This window comes from Astatotilapia calliptera, chromosome 5 (assembly GCF_900246225.1).
Source record: "Astatotilapia calliptera chromosome 5, fAstCal1.2, whole genome shotgun sequence".
NCBI lineage: Eukaryota > Metazoa > Chordata > Actinopteri > Cichliformes > Cichlidae > Astatotilapia > Astatotilapia calliptera.
The window spans coordinates 18,727,922-18,740,952 of record NC_039306.1 but is presented as its reverse complement, the minus strand read 5'-3'; the positions used below and the strand labels follow the sequence as shown (position 1 = coordinate 18,740,952).

At 40.1% G+C, this 13,031-nt stretch overlaps 1 protein-coding gene across 2 annotated transcripts; it reads right to left on the bottom strand.

Annotated features, from left to right (window-relative positions):
* Positions 1–5,403: 5,403 nt before the first annotated feature.
* eno1b (enolase 1b, (alpha)) lies at positions 5,404–12,657 on the bottom strand. Of its 2 annotated transcripts, none has more exons than XM_026167765.1 (12): positions 12,578–12,657; positions 10,883–10,977; positions 10,610–10,705; positions 10,002–10,060; positions 9,827–9,896; positions 8,827–8,960; positions 8,479–8,701; positions 8,132–8,329; positions 7,492–7,693; positions 6,807–6,915; positions 6,438–6,496; positions 5,404–5,657 (listed from the first exon to the last, which is right to left on the bottom strand). In XM_026167765.1, the coding sequence occupies exons 2-12, from the start codon at positions 10,965–10,967 to the stop codon at positions 5,588–5,590; spliced, it is 1,305 nt and encodes a 434-aa protein (XP_026023550.1). In that variant the 5' UTR covers positions 10,968–10,977; positions 12,578–12,657; the 3' UTR covers positions 5,404–5,587. The 2 variants fall into 2 exon arrangements, with proteins under 2 accessions (XP_026023550.1, XP_026023549.1); XM_026167764.1 differs by lacking the exon at positions 12,578–12,657 and adding an exon at positions 11,107–11,235.
* Positions 12,658–13,031: the final 374 nt, after the last annotated feature.

Below are 13,031 nucleotides of genomic sequence, written 5' to 3'. Positions count from 1 at the left end.
ACCGCTGCTGCACAGGCAGCCATGAATCAAACAACACACCATACTGTGTGTACTGCTGCGGTTATTAGACAGCATTTTGAAACACATCACACCACATTGACCGCCACCTACACAAGCTGTGATTTAGACAATACACTTAATGCGGTTCAGCTTTTTTGTTGTCACATTTGCTTTGAGTTCACCACAAACAGAAGTAAACAAAATAACCATTAAATATTACATACATGTACATTGCAACCCGCCATATTGCAAATTGTTAATAATAATAATATTAATATATAATGTAATAATAACGTTAAAAATAAATTATTATTATTATTATTATTATTATTATTATCATTATTATCATCATTATCATTATTATCATTATTATTATTAGTTTGCACACACTCTTCATGGGAATGGCTGTCATGGTAATATTGGACTTTTAATGATTTGTATGAACTGCTTTTTCTCGCGCTCTCTCCAGGGTCAAATACTGTGCGGCAAACATTTTAAATGTCTATTTAAAAAAACAAAAACAAGAATTGGGTGCAAAATTTTGAATTTATTTTGGATTTTCTCTAATCCACACAGGGTCAATAGTACACACACAAACATGCACTTAAATCTTTTATTAGGTGGTGCTGAAGGTTCACCATCGACATCTAATTAGTGATCAAAACTGACTACAACTAATAAGTTTCTTTTTGCCAGTCGCTGGACTGAACAATACTCTGGACGATAGGGAATCCAATGAACTCAGTGGACATCTAAGAAGAATTGTAGAACCATTTCTAAACTGCAGATTCCAGGATCTTCATTACACTTTTGTTAACACTTTTGCAAATATCTGGAGGAAGACCTAAAGTGTCACCCTGAGATGACAGGAAGTTGTTTGAGATATTCAGGAAGAACCCAGAAACCATCATGGCTCATTGGAAATTGGTGGAATACCAGCATCACTGTCCACAGTTAAGCGTGTTTTTAAATTCTCCCTCAGCCCTCCCAGAATCTGGTTCTGCTGGAGGTTTCTTCCCCTTAAAAGGGAGTTTTTCTTTCCCACTGTTGCCAAGTGTTTGCTCATAGGGCATCCTTTGATTCTTGGGGTTTTCTCTGTATTATTGTAGGGTCTTTACCTTACAATAAAAAGTGCTTTGAGGCGTTACAGCTGCGTTACCTGAATGACAAGAGGCATGTATGTCCTGATTTGCTCTAAAATTATACAAGTCTGAATATTCTGAATCTTCCTGCATCTTTGGTTTGGACATTTAAGATTTTATGGGAGAATCACATTTATATTAGGGTTTGCAATTTACTTGTAATAGTTGAGGATAGCGTAAGCCCTATTTCAAAGTTGATCCTCTCATGTCTGCATATGAGAAGGAAAAACACAAAACAAAAACTAAAAACAGCATCAGGAGCCAGTTTAACTAAAAAAACAAAACATCAAGAACGAACTACTACAAGTGTGTTTTGCTGTTGTAATATACACTGATCTTATTAACAATACAATACAATTTTATTTATATAGCATGTTTAAAAAACCAGAGGGTACATCAAAGTGCTTCACAGTAAGGAATAAACAGTAAATGATTACATTGAACTGTAAGTCATTAAAACAAGCTAAAATAGAGAACAAACAAAAGCAAGTAAGTAGAGATAGAGAGAAATCATGATTATCCAGAGAAATGAGTAGCGAGCAATTAATGAGCGGTGAGAATTAGTGAGTTGGAAAAGCCAGGTCGAATAGGTACATTTTCAAGCGTGCTTTAAAGGATTGAATGGAGTCAGAGGGACGAACAGTAGCAGGAAGACTTTGGTGCTACAGAGGCAAAGGCACGATCACCCCTAGTCTTCAGACGGTGCCTGGGCTGGGCCAGAGGTAACTGACCAGATGATCGTAAAGAATAGCCGGGAGTATAGAGACTGAGGAGGTCGGTGAGATAGTCAGGGGCAAGGTTGTTTAGGCATTTGAAAGTAAGCAGCACAACTTTAAAATCAATACGAAATTTAATAGGCAGCCAATGTAAGTCAGAGAGCACTGGAGCAATGGAGGCAAAAATGCCGCTGTATTCTGAACATCAGAATCAGAAAGGGTTTTATTGCCAAATGTTGAGCGGGTTTACAACATTAGGAAAATGCTGCGGTGCTTCAGTGCAAACATACTGTTATAAATACTGTTATAAATTAAGCTTAAATAGACATGAAAATAAAAATGAGAATAAGAATTAAAAGTGCTAAGTAGATAGATAGATATATACATGATATATACATGAGTGCAGGTGGTGATCAGTGCCAAACATGGAATGATGCAGTGAACACAGCGTAGGGTCATGTGTTAGTGGTGGGAACAGTCATACGGTTATTGTTCATGTGTCCAACAGCAGAGGGGAAGAAACTGTTCTTATGGCGAGAGGTTCTGGTGCGAATGGACCGGAGCCTCCTGCCTGAGGGGAGCAGGTCAAACAGACTGTATCCAGGGTGAGAAGGGTCAGCTGAGATCCGAGCTGCACGCCCCAGTGTCCTGGAGGTGTACAGGTCCTGCAGAGATGGGAGGCTGCAGCCAATCACCTTCTCAGCAGAGCGCACAACACGCTGCAGTCTCTGTTTGTCCCTGATAGTGGCTCCAGCGTACCACACGGTGATGGAGGAGGTGAGGATGGACTCGATGATTGCAGTGTAGAATTGCATCATCGTCCGTGTTGGCAGGTTGAATTTCTTCAGCTGCCTCAGGAAGTACATCCTCTGCTGGGCTTTCTTAATGACGGAGGTGATGGTGGGCTCCCACTTCAGGTCCTGGGTGATGGTGGTACCCAGGAAGCGGAATGAGTCCACAGAGGTGATGGGGGTGTCAGTCAGGATGATGGGGGGGAGTGGGGCTGTGTGCTTCCTGAAGTCCACAACAATCTCCACTGTCTTCTGGGCATTCAGCACCAGGTTGTTGTGGCTGCACCAGGACACCAGACGTTCAACCTCCCTCCTGTAGGCAGACTTATCCCCGTCCGAGATGAGTCCATTAACGGTGGTGTCATCTGCAAACTTGATTAGCTTGACAGACTGGTGGGTGGAGGTGCAGCAGTTGGTGTACAGGGAGAAGAGCAGGGGAGAAAGAACACAGCCCTGAGGGGAGCCGGTGCTGATGGTCCGGGAGTCCGAGACATTCTTTCCCAGCCTCACATGCTGCTTCCTGTCCGTCAGGAAGTCAGTGATCCACCGGCAGATGGGATCAGGCACATTCATCTGGGAAAGCTTGCCTCGGAGATGGTCTGGAAGGATGGTATTGAAGGCAGAGCCGAAGTCCACAAACAGGATCCTGGCGTAGGTTCCTGGGGAGTCCAGATGCTGCAGGATGAAGTGTAGGGCCATGTTGATGGCGTCATCTACAGACCTGTTGGCTCTGTATGCAAACTGCAGGGGTCCAGGAGGGGGGCCGTGAGGGTCTTGAGGTAGGAGAGAACTAGGCGCTCAAAAGACTTCATGACCACAGATGTCAGAGCCACGGGCCTGTAGTCATTTAGTCCAGTGATCCTAGGTTTCTTGGGGACAGGGATTATGGTAGAGGACTTGAAGCAGGCAGGCACATGATATGCCTGCAGTGAGGAGTTGAAAATGCAGAAAACACTGGGGCCAGCTCGTTTGCACAGTGTCTGAGAGTGGCAGGAGACACACCGTCTGGGCCGGGAGCTTTCTGAGCATTCAGACTCTTAAACTGCTTCCTCACATCTGCTTCATGAATATGAAGAGTTGTGGTGGGAGGAGGTGGTGTGAAATCCTCTTTTGTGTGGGGTGAGGAGGCGGGTGTTGCAGGTGAAGTGATTGAAGGTGGTGATGGCTCTATGGAGGGGGGAGAGGTGGGGGAATGAGTGTCCAAAGTGTCTCTATTGTTGGGGTCGTTGGAGGTGTGAAGGCTGCCTGATGGCTCGTCAAAACGGCAGTAAAAGTCGTTGAGGGTGTTGGCTAAGAGCAAGTCATCAGTGGAGTGGGGGGTTTTAGGCTTGTAGTTGGTGATATTCCTAAAACCTTTCCACACAGAGGCCGAGTCATTCTCTGAGATCTGCTGCTGCATCTTCTCAGAGTGCTGATGTTTAGCAACGTCCACTTCTTTAGTGAACCTGTACTTGGCCTCTCTGTAGCAGTCCCTGTCTCCGCTTCTGAACTCCTTTCTCTTTTCCAGCCACAGCTTTTTGAGTTTAGGAGTAAACCAGGGTTTATCATTGTTATAACTCACCCTGGTGTGTGATGGCACAATGCTGTCCTCACAGAAGTGGATATAGGAGGTGACAGTGTCCGTAAACTCGTCCAAGCTGTTAGAAGCAGCCTTCATTGTGTCCCAGTCTGTAGACTCCAAACACGTGCGAAGCTTCTCCACAGCCTCGTTGCTCCACAGTTTTTTGGTCCTCACGACAGGTTTGGAGAGCTTCACCTTCTGTCTGTACGCGGGGATTAGGTGGATCATGACGTGGTCAGAAAGTCCGAGTGAAGCGCGGGGCACCGCACGATAGGCCCCCTGATCGTGCTGTAACAGTGGTCTAATGTCCTCTCCTCTCTGGTCGGGCATTTAATATACTGCTTGTATTTGGGAAGCTCATGGCTCAGATTGGCTTTGTTAAAGTCCCCAAGAGCAATAATGAGAGAGTCCGGGAATGTCCGCTCCATGTGCAGTATCTGCTCCGCGAGTGCGCACTGAGCTGCCTGCGCATCCGCATCTGGCAGGATGTTATCATTGGAGGTGAGCGAGTTACAATAATCTAATCTGGAGGTCACAAAGGCATGGATACGTTTTTCAAGGTCTTTGTACGGTATTAAACGTTTGACCTTTGAAATTTGGCGCAATTGGAAGAAGCCAGATTTAACCACAGAGGAAACCTGTTTATCCAGCTTAAATGAACTATCCAGGCAAACACAGATTACTTACAGTGTCTGTAAGAAAGCAAGCAAAGGGACCAAATCGGGCAGCTAGCTGATCTCGTGGACTGTGACTATCAAACACCATAATCTCAGTTTTCTTCTCATTTAAAATGAGAGAATTGGCAGACAGCCACTCTGTGACCTCTTTCAAGCAGTCAGACAAACGATTCAATGAAGCTGGCAGGTCAAAAGATAATTGGAAATAGATTTGAATGTTGTCAGCAGGCCCCCTTATTTAGAGGTAGAGTCATCTCATTTTCCAAATAGCTTCATTGTCTTTAATTTAACTGCTGACCCCACCCCCCAAAAAAAAAAACAAAACAAAAAAAAAAACAACTGTGTACAAGCCAAACATCTGGAAAGATACTATGAAGATCACATTGTTTAGACATCTTAAAAATTGTATCAGAGTAAAATATGTAACATATGCACAATAAAAAGAAATAATCACAATGTATTGTGTCAACTCCAACAGATTTCAATAATTATTTTACTCCACAAAAAGAGAGAAACTTAAGATGGAAGAAAACTTTATTGTAGAGTCAGAGTTCAAGTAGTTTCAGGTAGTTCTCTATTCAGTATTACAGCAGGTTTTATGCGAGTAGTTCTACATTTATCCTTATTGCCGAAATGTATTTTCATTTATTAGCAAACAAGTTACTGTGCATTTGTGTGCATGCACATATTTGTAAAGTCTTCACTCCATCACTGGTTTTCTGAAGTTTTTTCCAGCAAAGCGAGCCTTGTCTCCCAAATCCTCTTCAATTCTGTAGTGAGAGAGATTCAAAATTAGTTCTGCTCTTTAATTTAGTAAGAGGTCTTTTCATCACACTTAACATTTGATACAAAATTTACTTTCAATTAACTTTTAAATTTACTGTTGCCATCTTGACTGCAAAAAGCCGTTGTGATGACGATGGGTGGGTCTCACTTTTAAGCTGCATGCTCATTGGCCAGTGAGTGTGCTGGTTCATATCACAAATAACGACCCAAGACAAGTGACTGAATGCATAAACTCAGCAGAAAGATGTTTATAGAGGTCAAAACACTGACTTCTGTAAACACACTAAAGCCATTTTCCCATAGACTTCTATAGGAGCAGAAATATTTTTTGCAACCACAACTAGCGCCACCTGCTGGCCTTAAGATAGAATCCAGGCTTAACCTCCTAGGACCCACATATGTGGACATCATATTTTGGGTTTTCTAGACCAAAATACTACATTTTGCTCTACAAGGGCCTGAAATCCACTTACAAGGACATTATACTGCCACTGTTCTATCAAAATTTAAAGCAAATGTCCTCATATGTGGATCTCATTTTTCTCAGAAACAAAAATCAGGTAAAAACAAATGAAAAACAAACACATAATCCTTTGTTTTTACATTAATCAGGTCCCAAACAACTCAAATAGCAAAAAGGAATTAAAAATGCATGCCATGAAAGAGTTCGGGTCTCAGGAGGTTAAAGCACTTGTTCATGTTTTACACTTTTTATGCTCATTTCAGAGAAGCATGATAAAACTTGTGAGTTGAGTAAAGCTCACCTGAGAATCTGGTTGTATTTGGCCAAACGCTCAGAGCGGCAAGGAGCTCCGGTCTTGATCTGAGTGTGTCAAAGCATTGTTTATTTTAGCATTTATAATACATGTGTTCAAGTTGTATTATTATAATTAGGATAGACTTTCATTTATATACTGCTTTTCTACTCTTCTCAAAGTGCTTTAAAGTCAGATTTAACCATACATTCATACAGTGCTTTATTCTATACACTGCAAGCACATCATCTATCTAAAATCCACATCCAGTTTAGGAACACTAATCCCCTTCTCACAGATACAATAAGGCATTTGGATTCTAGACAAACAAGTTTCATTTTATGTTCTAAAAAGTCAAACCTTTACATCAAGTATTACCTGTCCGGTGCATAAGCCGACCACCAAATCTGCAATGAAGGCGTCTTCAGTTTCACCAGAGCGATGGCTCACCATCACACCCCAGCCGTTCTGCTGGGCCATCTTACACCTGCGGAGAGCAACGAGATTTTCCTTAAATTCTACATGGATGATGCAATTCCAACAATTCATGATTCTTTTCTCACTCTTTTCACTTTCTTCTTCCCTCCTCTCTTCTTTGCATTTTAAGGTCTACCAATGACGTTATCATTCGATTGCTCTGGTTAGCATTAGCTTGTAGCATCATCAGCACTGTCACCAGATTAAAGCTTAGTTGGGATATTTGGGCAAGACTTTTAGGGTTTCCATGAAAGGAAACATGTTGGGAAGATTTGATTACACTTACAGTACTTACAGTTACTTATAGTAACCAAGGGCATAAACACATGTATGCTGAAGAGAGAGAGAAACCCATAGAACCAGGTCAGGAAAGCCTGTCCTACTTAAACAAAGAAATTATTTTCTATACTTTGCTGTACCGACAAAGTGATCATGATACGTATTTCACGCAAAATGAAGCGAAAAGTTTTTTGTAAAATAACATATAAAGCTGTCCTCAACTCAAGTAACATTACAGTCACGTCACCCACACCTTAAAATCTAATACTTATATAAACATTTGTATGAGTTTCAAAGGTTCACTTACGCCCTCATGGATTCTGTAACTGTGCCAATCTGATTGACTTTAAGCAGCAGACAGTTGCAGGCCTTCTCCTCCACAGCCTTGCTGATGCGATTAGGGTTAGTCACAGTCAGATCATCGCCAACAACCTGGATGTCTGTGCTGCCAGTGAAGTTGGTCCAGGCTGCCCAGTCATCCTGGTCAAATGGATCCTCAATGGACACCACTGGAAGGACAGTTAAACAACATTACTATGACTTGTGATACTTTAAAACCTAATAAGTCCAAGACTTATTAAAAGAAGTCCTACAAGACAAGAAACACCAACAACACAATCTGATTGTTGCACTTCTGCAATTACATTCAATAGAGGAATATTGGAAATGTAGCTTTAAGTTATTAAGTTAATTGATTTTATTGGAATTTTTAAGTAGTAATAAAGAGGCCAACGTCCAGCAACCATTGCTGCTGTATACAAATGGCACATTCAGTCAATGCAAATGTATCAAATCCACATTTAACTGATCATTAGGAAAAAAAACTAATTATTTGAGTTCATCTGAAAACTGTTGTGCTAATTATAGAAGCAAAAACTTTGCTTACTTTAAAATGACTACTTACAACTCGGATTATTTGCAAAAAACAGACAGTTTCGGGATTTTACCTGGATAATCCTTCACGAAGCTCATGTAGAGATCAGCCAACTCGTCGGGTGTGATGTAACGACTCGGGTCATCAGGTGACTTGAAATCCAGGTCATATTTTCCATCCCTGTAGAATTCAGATGCTGCTACATCCATGCCAATCACAACCTCATCTGTGTACCCTGCTTTAGCAATGGCCTCCTTCAGCAACTCCAGAGCTGCAAGGTTAAACATCACATATGAACAAACATGTTCATTATTTGTTACTGAAGGAATATTCTCGTATAACTTGTTTGTAACTTCTTTTACACGACATTATATATTTAATAAGACACAACAGAAATACATCCTTAGCACAAATGTTTACCTTCCTGATTTTCCAGAATATTTGGAGCAAAGCCACCTTCGTCACCCACATTAGTGGCATCCTGGCCATATTTCTTCTTGATGACACTCTTGAGATTGTGGTAAACCTCGGCTCCAATGCGCATGGCTTCTTTGAAGGTGCTAGCCCCGATGGGCAGGATCATGAACTCCTGCATGGCAAGCTTGTTGCCTGCATGAGAGCCGCCGTTGATCACATTGAAGGCCTGATGAATGCAGAGAATGGAAAAATAAGGCATGTTAGAATTATAATAAGAGGTTTACTGAAAGGTCAACTGAATGAAGACAGGCCAGCAAATTTATGCGTGCCATCAGATAAGCAAAGTCTCACCGGCACAGGCAAGATGACCTCTGGGTTTTCTGCGAGGTCAGCAATATGGCGATACAAGGGGACTTCTTTCTCTGCTGCACCAGCTTTGCAAACAGCCAGAGACACACCTAGGATGGCGTTTGCTCCAAACTTGGCTGTTAGTTGTAAATGAACAAAAAAACAAAAACAAAAAAAAAAACATAATGTATATAATTATTTTAAATGTAATAATATTGCATTAGTAATAAATAAAAAAAATCAGGATGAACCACCTTGATTCGTCTCACATTGAAATAAATGGATCTAATTTGACTGTAAACGCTTAATGACAATCATCTTTAAAGGTGCAATATATATAACATACTCAGTTTTTTTTGTAATTGTTGCTGGGTTCACACCCCGAGTTCCTTTCCCTAGCCCCTAGGACTGCAGGATGCCAGTAGCCAGAGCAGAGGACATCATAAGATGGGTATACTACATTTTAATAAGTGTTGCGGAGCATCTGGTGACATCGGGAGAAGGATGATTTCCAGTTTCTGTGTCGCAGCTATAACACGATGCATGAGGGGAAGAATAAACCTACCATTACTGAATTTTCCTCAGTGGCGGACAATAAAGGATATTTCCATTCTATTCTATGCTCGCTACATAATCCTCCTATCCAGTGGTCATTTGCAAAGGTCTTAAACCGCTGTTGCATTAACCTTTTATGGGCACCTTTCTTTAAACTCGACTGATAACAGGTTAAAATAAAAGGTTCTTTTTAATGTAATTTTGGACTGAGGGGACAAAGACTGCACATTCACTCACTACTCCATCTTAAACACAGCATTTGAAAACCTTTTAGTGTAACTAGAAGAAAACAAAACTGTTCTCATTGGAACAGTTTTGCAATTCTGCTGATTAGATGCTTCATTTGTTTAACATCACCATTAAAGGTATGAGAAATCTGTCATCAAGCAGACATTTATGAAGACTATGCTGTAGTGTACATAATAGTACAGATGCTTCTGTCACTTACATTTGTTCTCTGTGCCATCCAGGTCAATCATCATCTGGTCAATTCTCTCTTGCTCAACCACAGACACATCCTGAGCAGACAGTAAGCTTCACATTAGCATTTCATCATCGATGGAAACCCTTCCAAAGGTTACTTAGCATACATATTAGAAAATGCAGACACTAAATGATCTTACTTGGCCAACAAGTGCAGGAGCAATGGTTGAATTAATGTGCTCTACAGCCTGTGAGACTCCTGTGAAGGACACATTAGAGATTATTTTATCAAAATATTATGGGCAACCCTTGCAATCTCAATATTAAAGCCATAGATTTAGCAGAACGTGCAACTTTTGATTCTAAAATTCATACTTTGACACAAAGAAAGAGATGTTTGCGTAATTAACTCTGTTATTTCCCCATAGTCAGTGTTTTAGCAGCTATTTTAAAATCAACATGCAAATCATCAATACTGAAATGACAGCATGCTTTACAGACAGCCCACCATGCACACTGATCGACTATTAGATGGACACATTTTTATTTTAAATTAGAAGGACAGGCAATGGAAACTCACTAACCCTTTCATATCTGGCAAAGAGAACAAGAGAGAGAGAATGGTGAGTTGTGATAACTCATAGAAAGACAAAAAAGAAATACAAAAAAGAAGTCAATATTTAAAGTATTTTTCTTAAAAAATGAATTATACTTTAAGTAATAAAGCTTCTTTATTAAAAACCAAAAAAAAAACCCCAAACATGTTTCAACAATTTCATGAAATTAAATAAAGGAAATATGTACAAACCTTTCCCAAGGTAGCGAGACTTGTCGTTGTCCCTGAGCTCCAAGGCTTCATAGATTCCTGTAGATGCCCCGCTTGGTACAGCGGCCCTAAACAAGCCTGGGAAAGGTACATGCAAACGGAAGCATGACAGAAGAATAAAAAATGTCTAAATAATAATAAAACAAACAAAACAAAACGTGCATAGATAACCACATCATAAGGACAATTTAGGTAATGAACACTATTTTAACTACAAAAAACAAAAACTGGCCCAGAAGGCACATTTAGGCCTACCCTTGTCAGTGTAAAGGTCAACCTCTACCGTGGGGTTTCCACGAGAGTCGAAGATCTCTCTGGCGTGGATCTTAACGATGGACATGGTGCAGGACCTTGAGAAGAAACAGAGCTGCACTTGTTAATATCGGACAAAAAATAAAAGCTGTTGTAAATGTAATAAACATACAACAAAAAATAATATATACGTTTCTATTTGAATTATTAAAACGTGTCTCCCGTACCTCTTTCACTCTCTCCCCTCTGCGAAGCTCTCAAACAAAAATATCCTGACCTAGCTGCAAGCTTAAAAGCGCCAACATGCATGCTAGTATGCTAATTGGATTAGGCCTCCTCATCTGATTAATCACATGGCAGCTGGAAATGGTTGCGTCTGTCACAGCAAGGTTGAGCTTGAGTTACAGTTTGTTTGTGTTGATGCAGAAAAACGTGAGGGACTTCAAGGTTTTCATGAAGAGTAACAATGCTATCGTGATTACACTGACTCCTTTTTTGTGCCAATACTACCCACATAGACGTGTTCAGTAATCTTTTCCATTTGCTTAACAGATAAATAAGCCAAAACATAATGAGGATTACTAGAAACTCAGTAAAGAAAAACAGAAAACACCAAAACAACAACAAAACATTAGAGAAACAGCAATTTCTGTTTTAGCTCCCCAATATTATCCAATTCTCTTAGTAGGAACAGAAGCGGCAACTCTGAGAAGTCCTCCGTTCTTGCTGTCTGTGCCTTAGGATAACAGGGTATCTATGCCCACTGATCTGCCACTGCCAGTTATTACTGATGAGATGGGTTTTTAAGTTGTTTTTTGTGGACTCATCTTCAAATAGCAATATCTAGAGACACACTTAAATCTTTGTAAGTCAAATATCTGCCGCAATGTCTTCAGGAATATGCAATTTCAAAAGTGTAGCAGAATTTCAAAATCATGCTCTGAGGCTTGAAATTTCATTCATTGAAGCATAAAGCATCGATCTAAAGGCTTATCCAGCAGGGTCTGATAAAGACTTCATAATGGATTTGCATTATCTGATTTGCTTAATAAACTGCTCCATGACCTGGATGACTGAGAACCTCTGCAGACTTCATGAAAAATAATGAAGAATAAAGGTGGTCATACCAAATATTGACTTTCAAGCTCATTAGAATTGCACAAAGCCGTTTTTACCTTATGTACCGTGTGTCCAAGCATGCTCCAAATAAATCACTGCAACCATTTTATAGAGAAATATTTTTAAAAAAGCTATAAACACTATATTTGATCTTTTTTGGCAAAGAATATTGATATTTAATTAGCATGAATATATAAATCTTTTACATTTTAACATCTTTTCTTACATGACTTCTATTAATGCAAAATATAATGATTGTAAAGGGACACATACTCAAGGAAATCTGAGGTTAAGCTTAAAAGTTGGCATTGTGGAATTAAAAACTGAGCAAGTAAAGGTGGTTGAATGGGAAGATACAAACCCTCAGTTAAAGATAAACACATAAATGTAAACTAAACGCAGAGTGTATGAATGACTTTTTTTTTTTTAATATACGGACCTCGATCGTAGCAGCAGCGCTTGAGATGGGGATGGTTGACAAATATCAGCTAGCTAAACTTTACAGAGAAAACGAACTATTAAACAAAACCTACCAAAACGGCCAATTACATTAATTAACCGTGGCCCAGAAATAATTACCTTGACAACAGATGCAGAAAACTTTGAGTCTGTGGGAGAGCAAGAGAAAAACTACCGGGTACAGTGGGAGCGAGAAGAGACGAAGAAGAAGAATAGCGCCTATGTGCGTGCTGCTGCCCCTACAGTTTCCAATGTGAACTACAACCCCATCAGCTTCTACAGTAGCCTGTGTAAATCTTGTAGGTAAAAATGTCTGTGTTGCAGACTTTTAACAGGAACCATTCTATCTATCTGGACTGAAAATCAGTTGCAACAAGTTTTATGGAGCAATGAATCCAAATTTGAAATTTTCAGTCTAAATTGTTGTCAAATTGTTATCATTGTTGTTGTTTTTAAATGTAATTTCTGGTTAAAGAAGTCAATTCATCATTTGTTATGGTAAGCAATATAATAGATCTGTAAATTTTAAACAACATAATTCCATAATTTAAGTGCCATTTCTTGCATTTGCGCC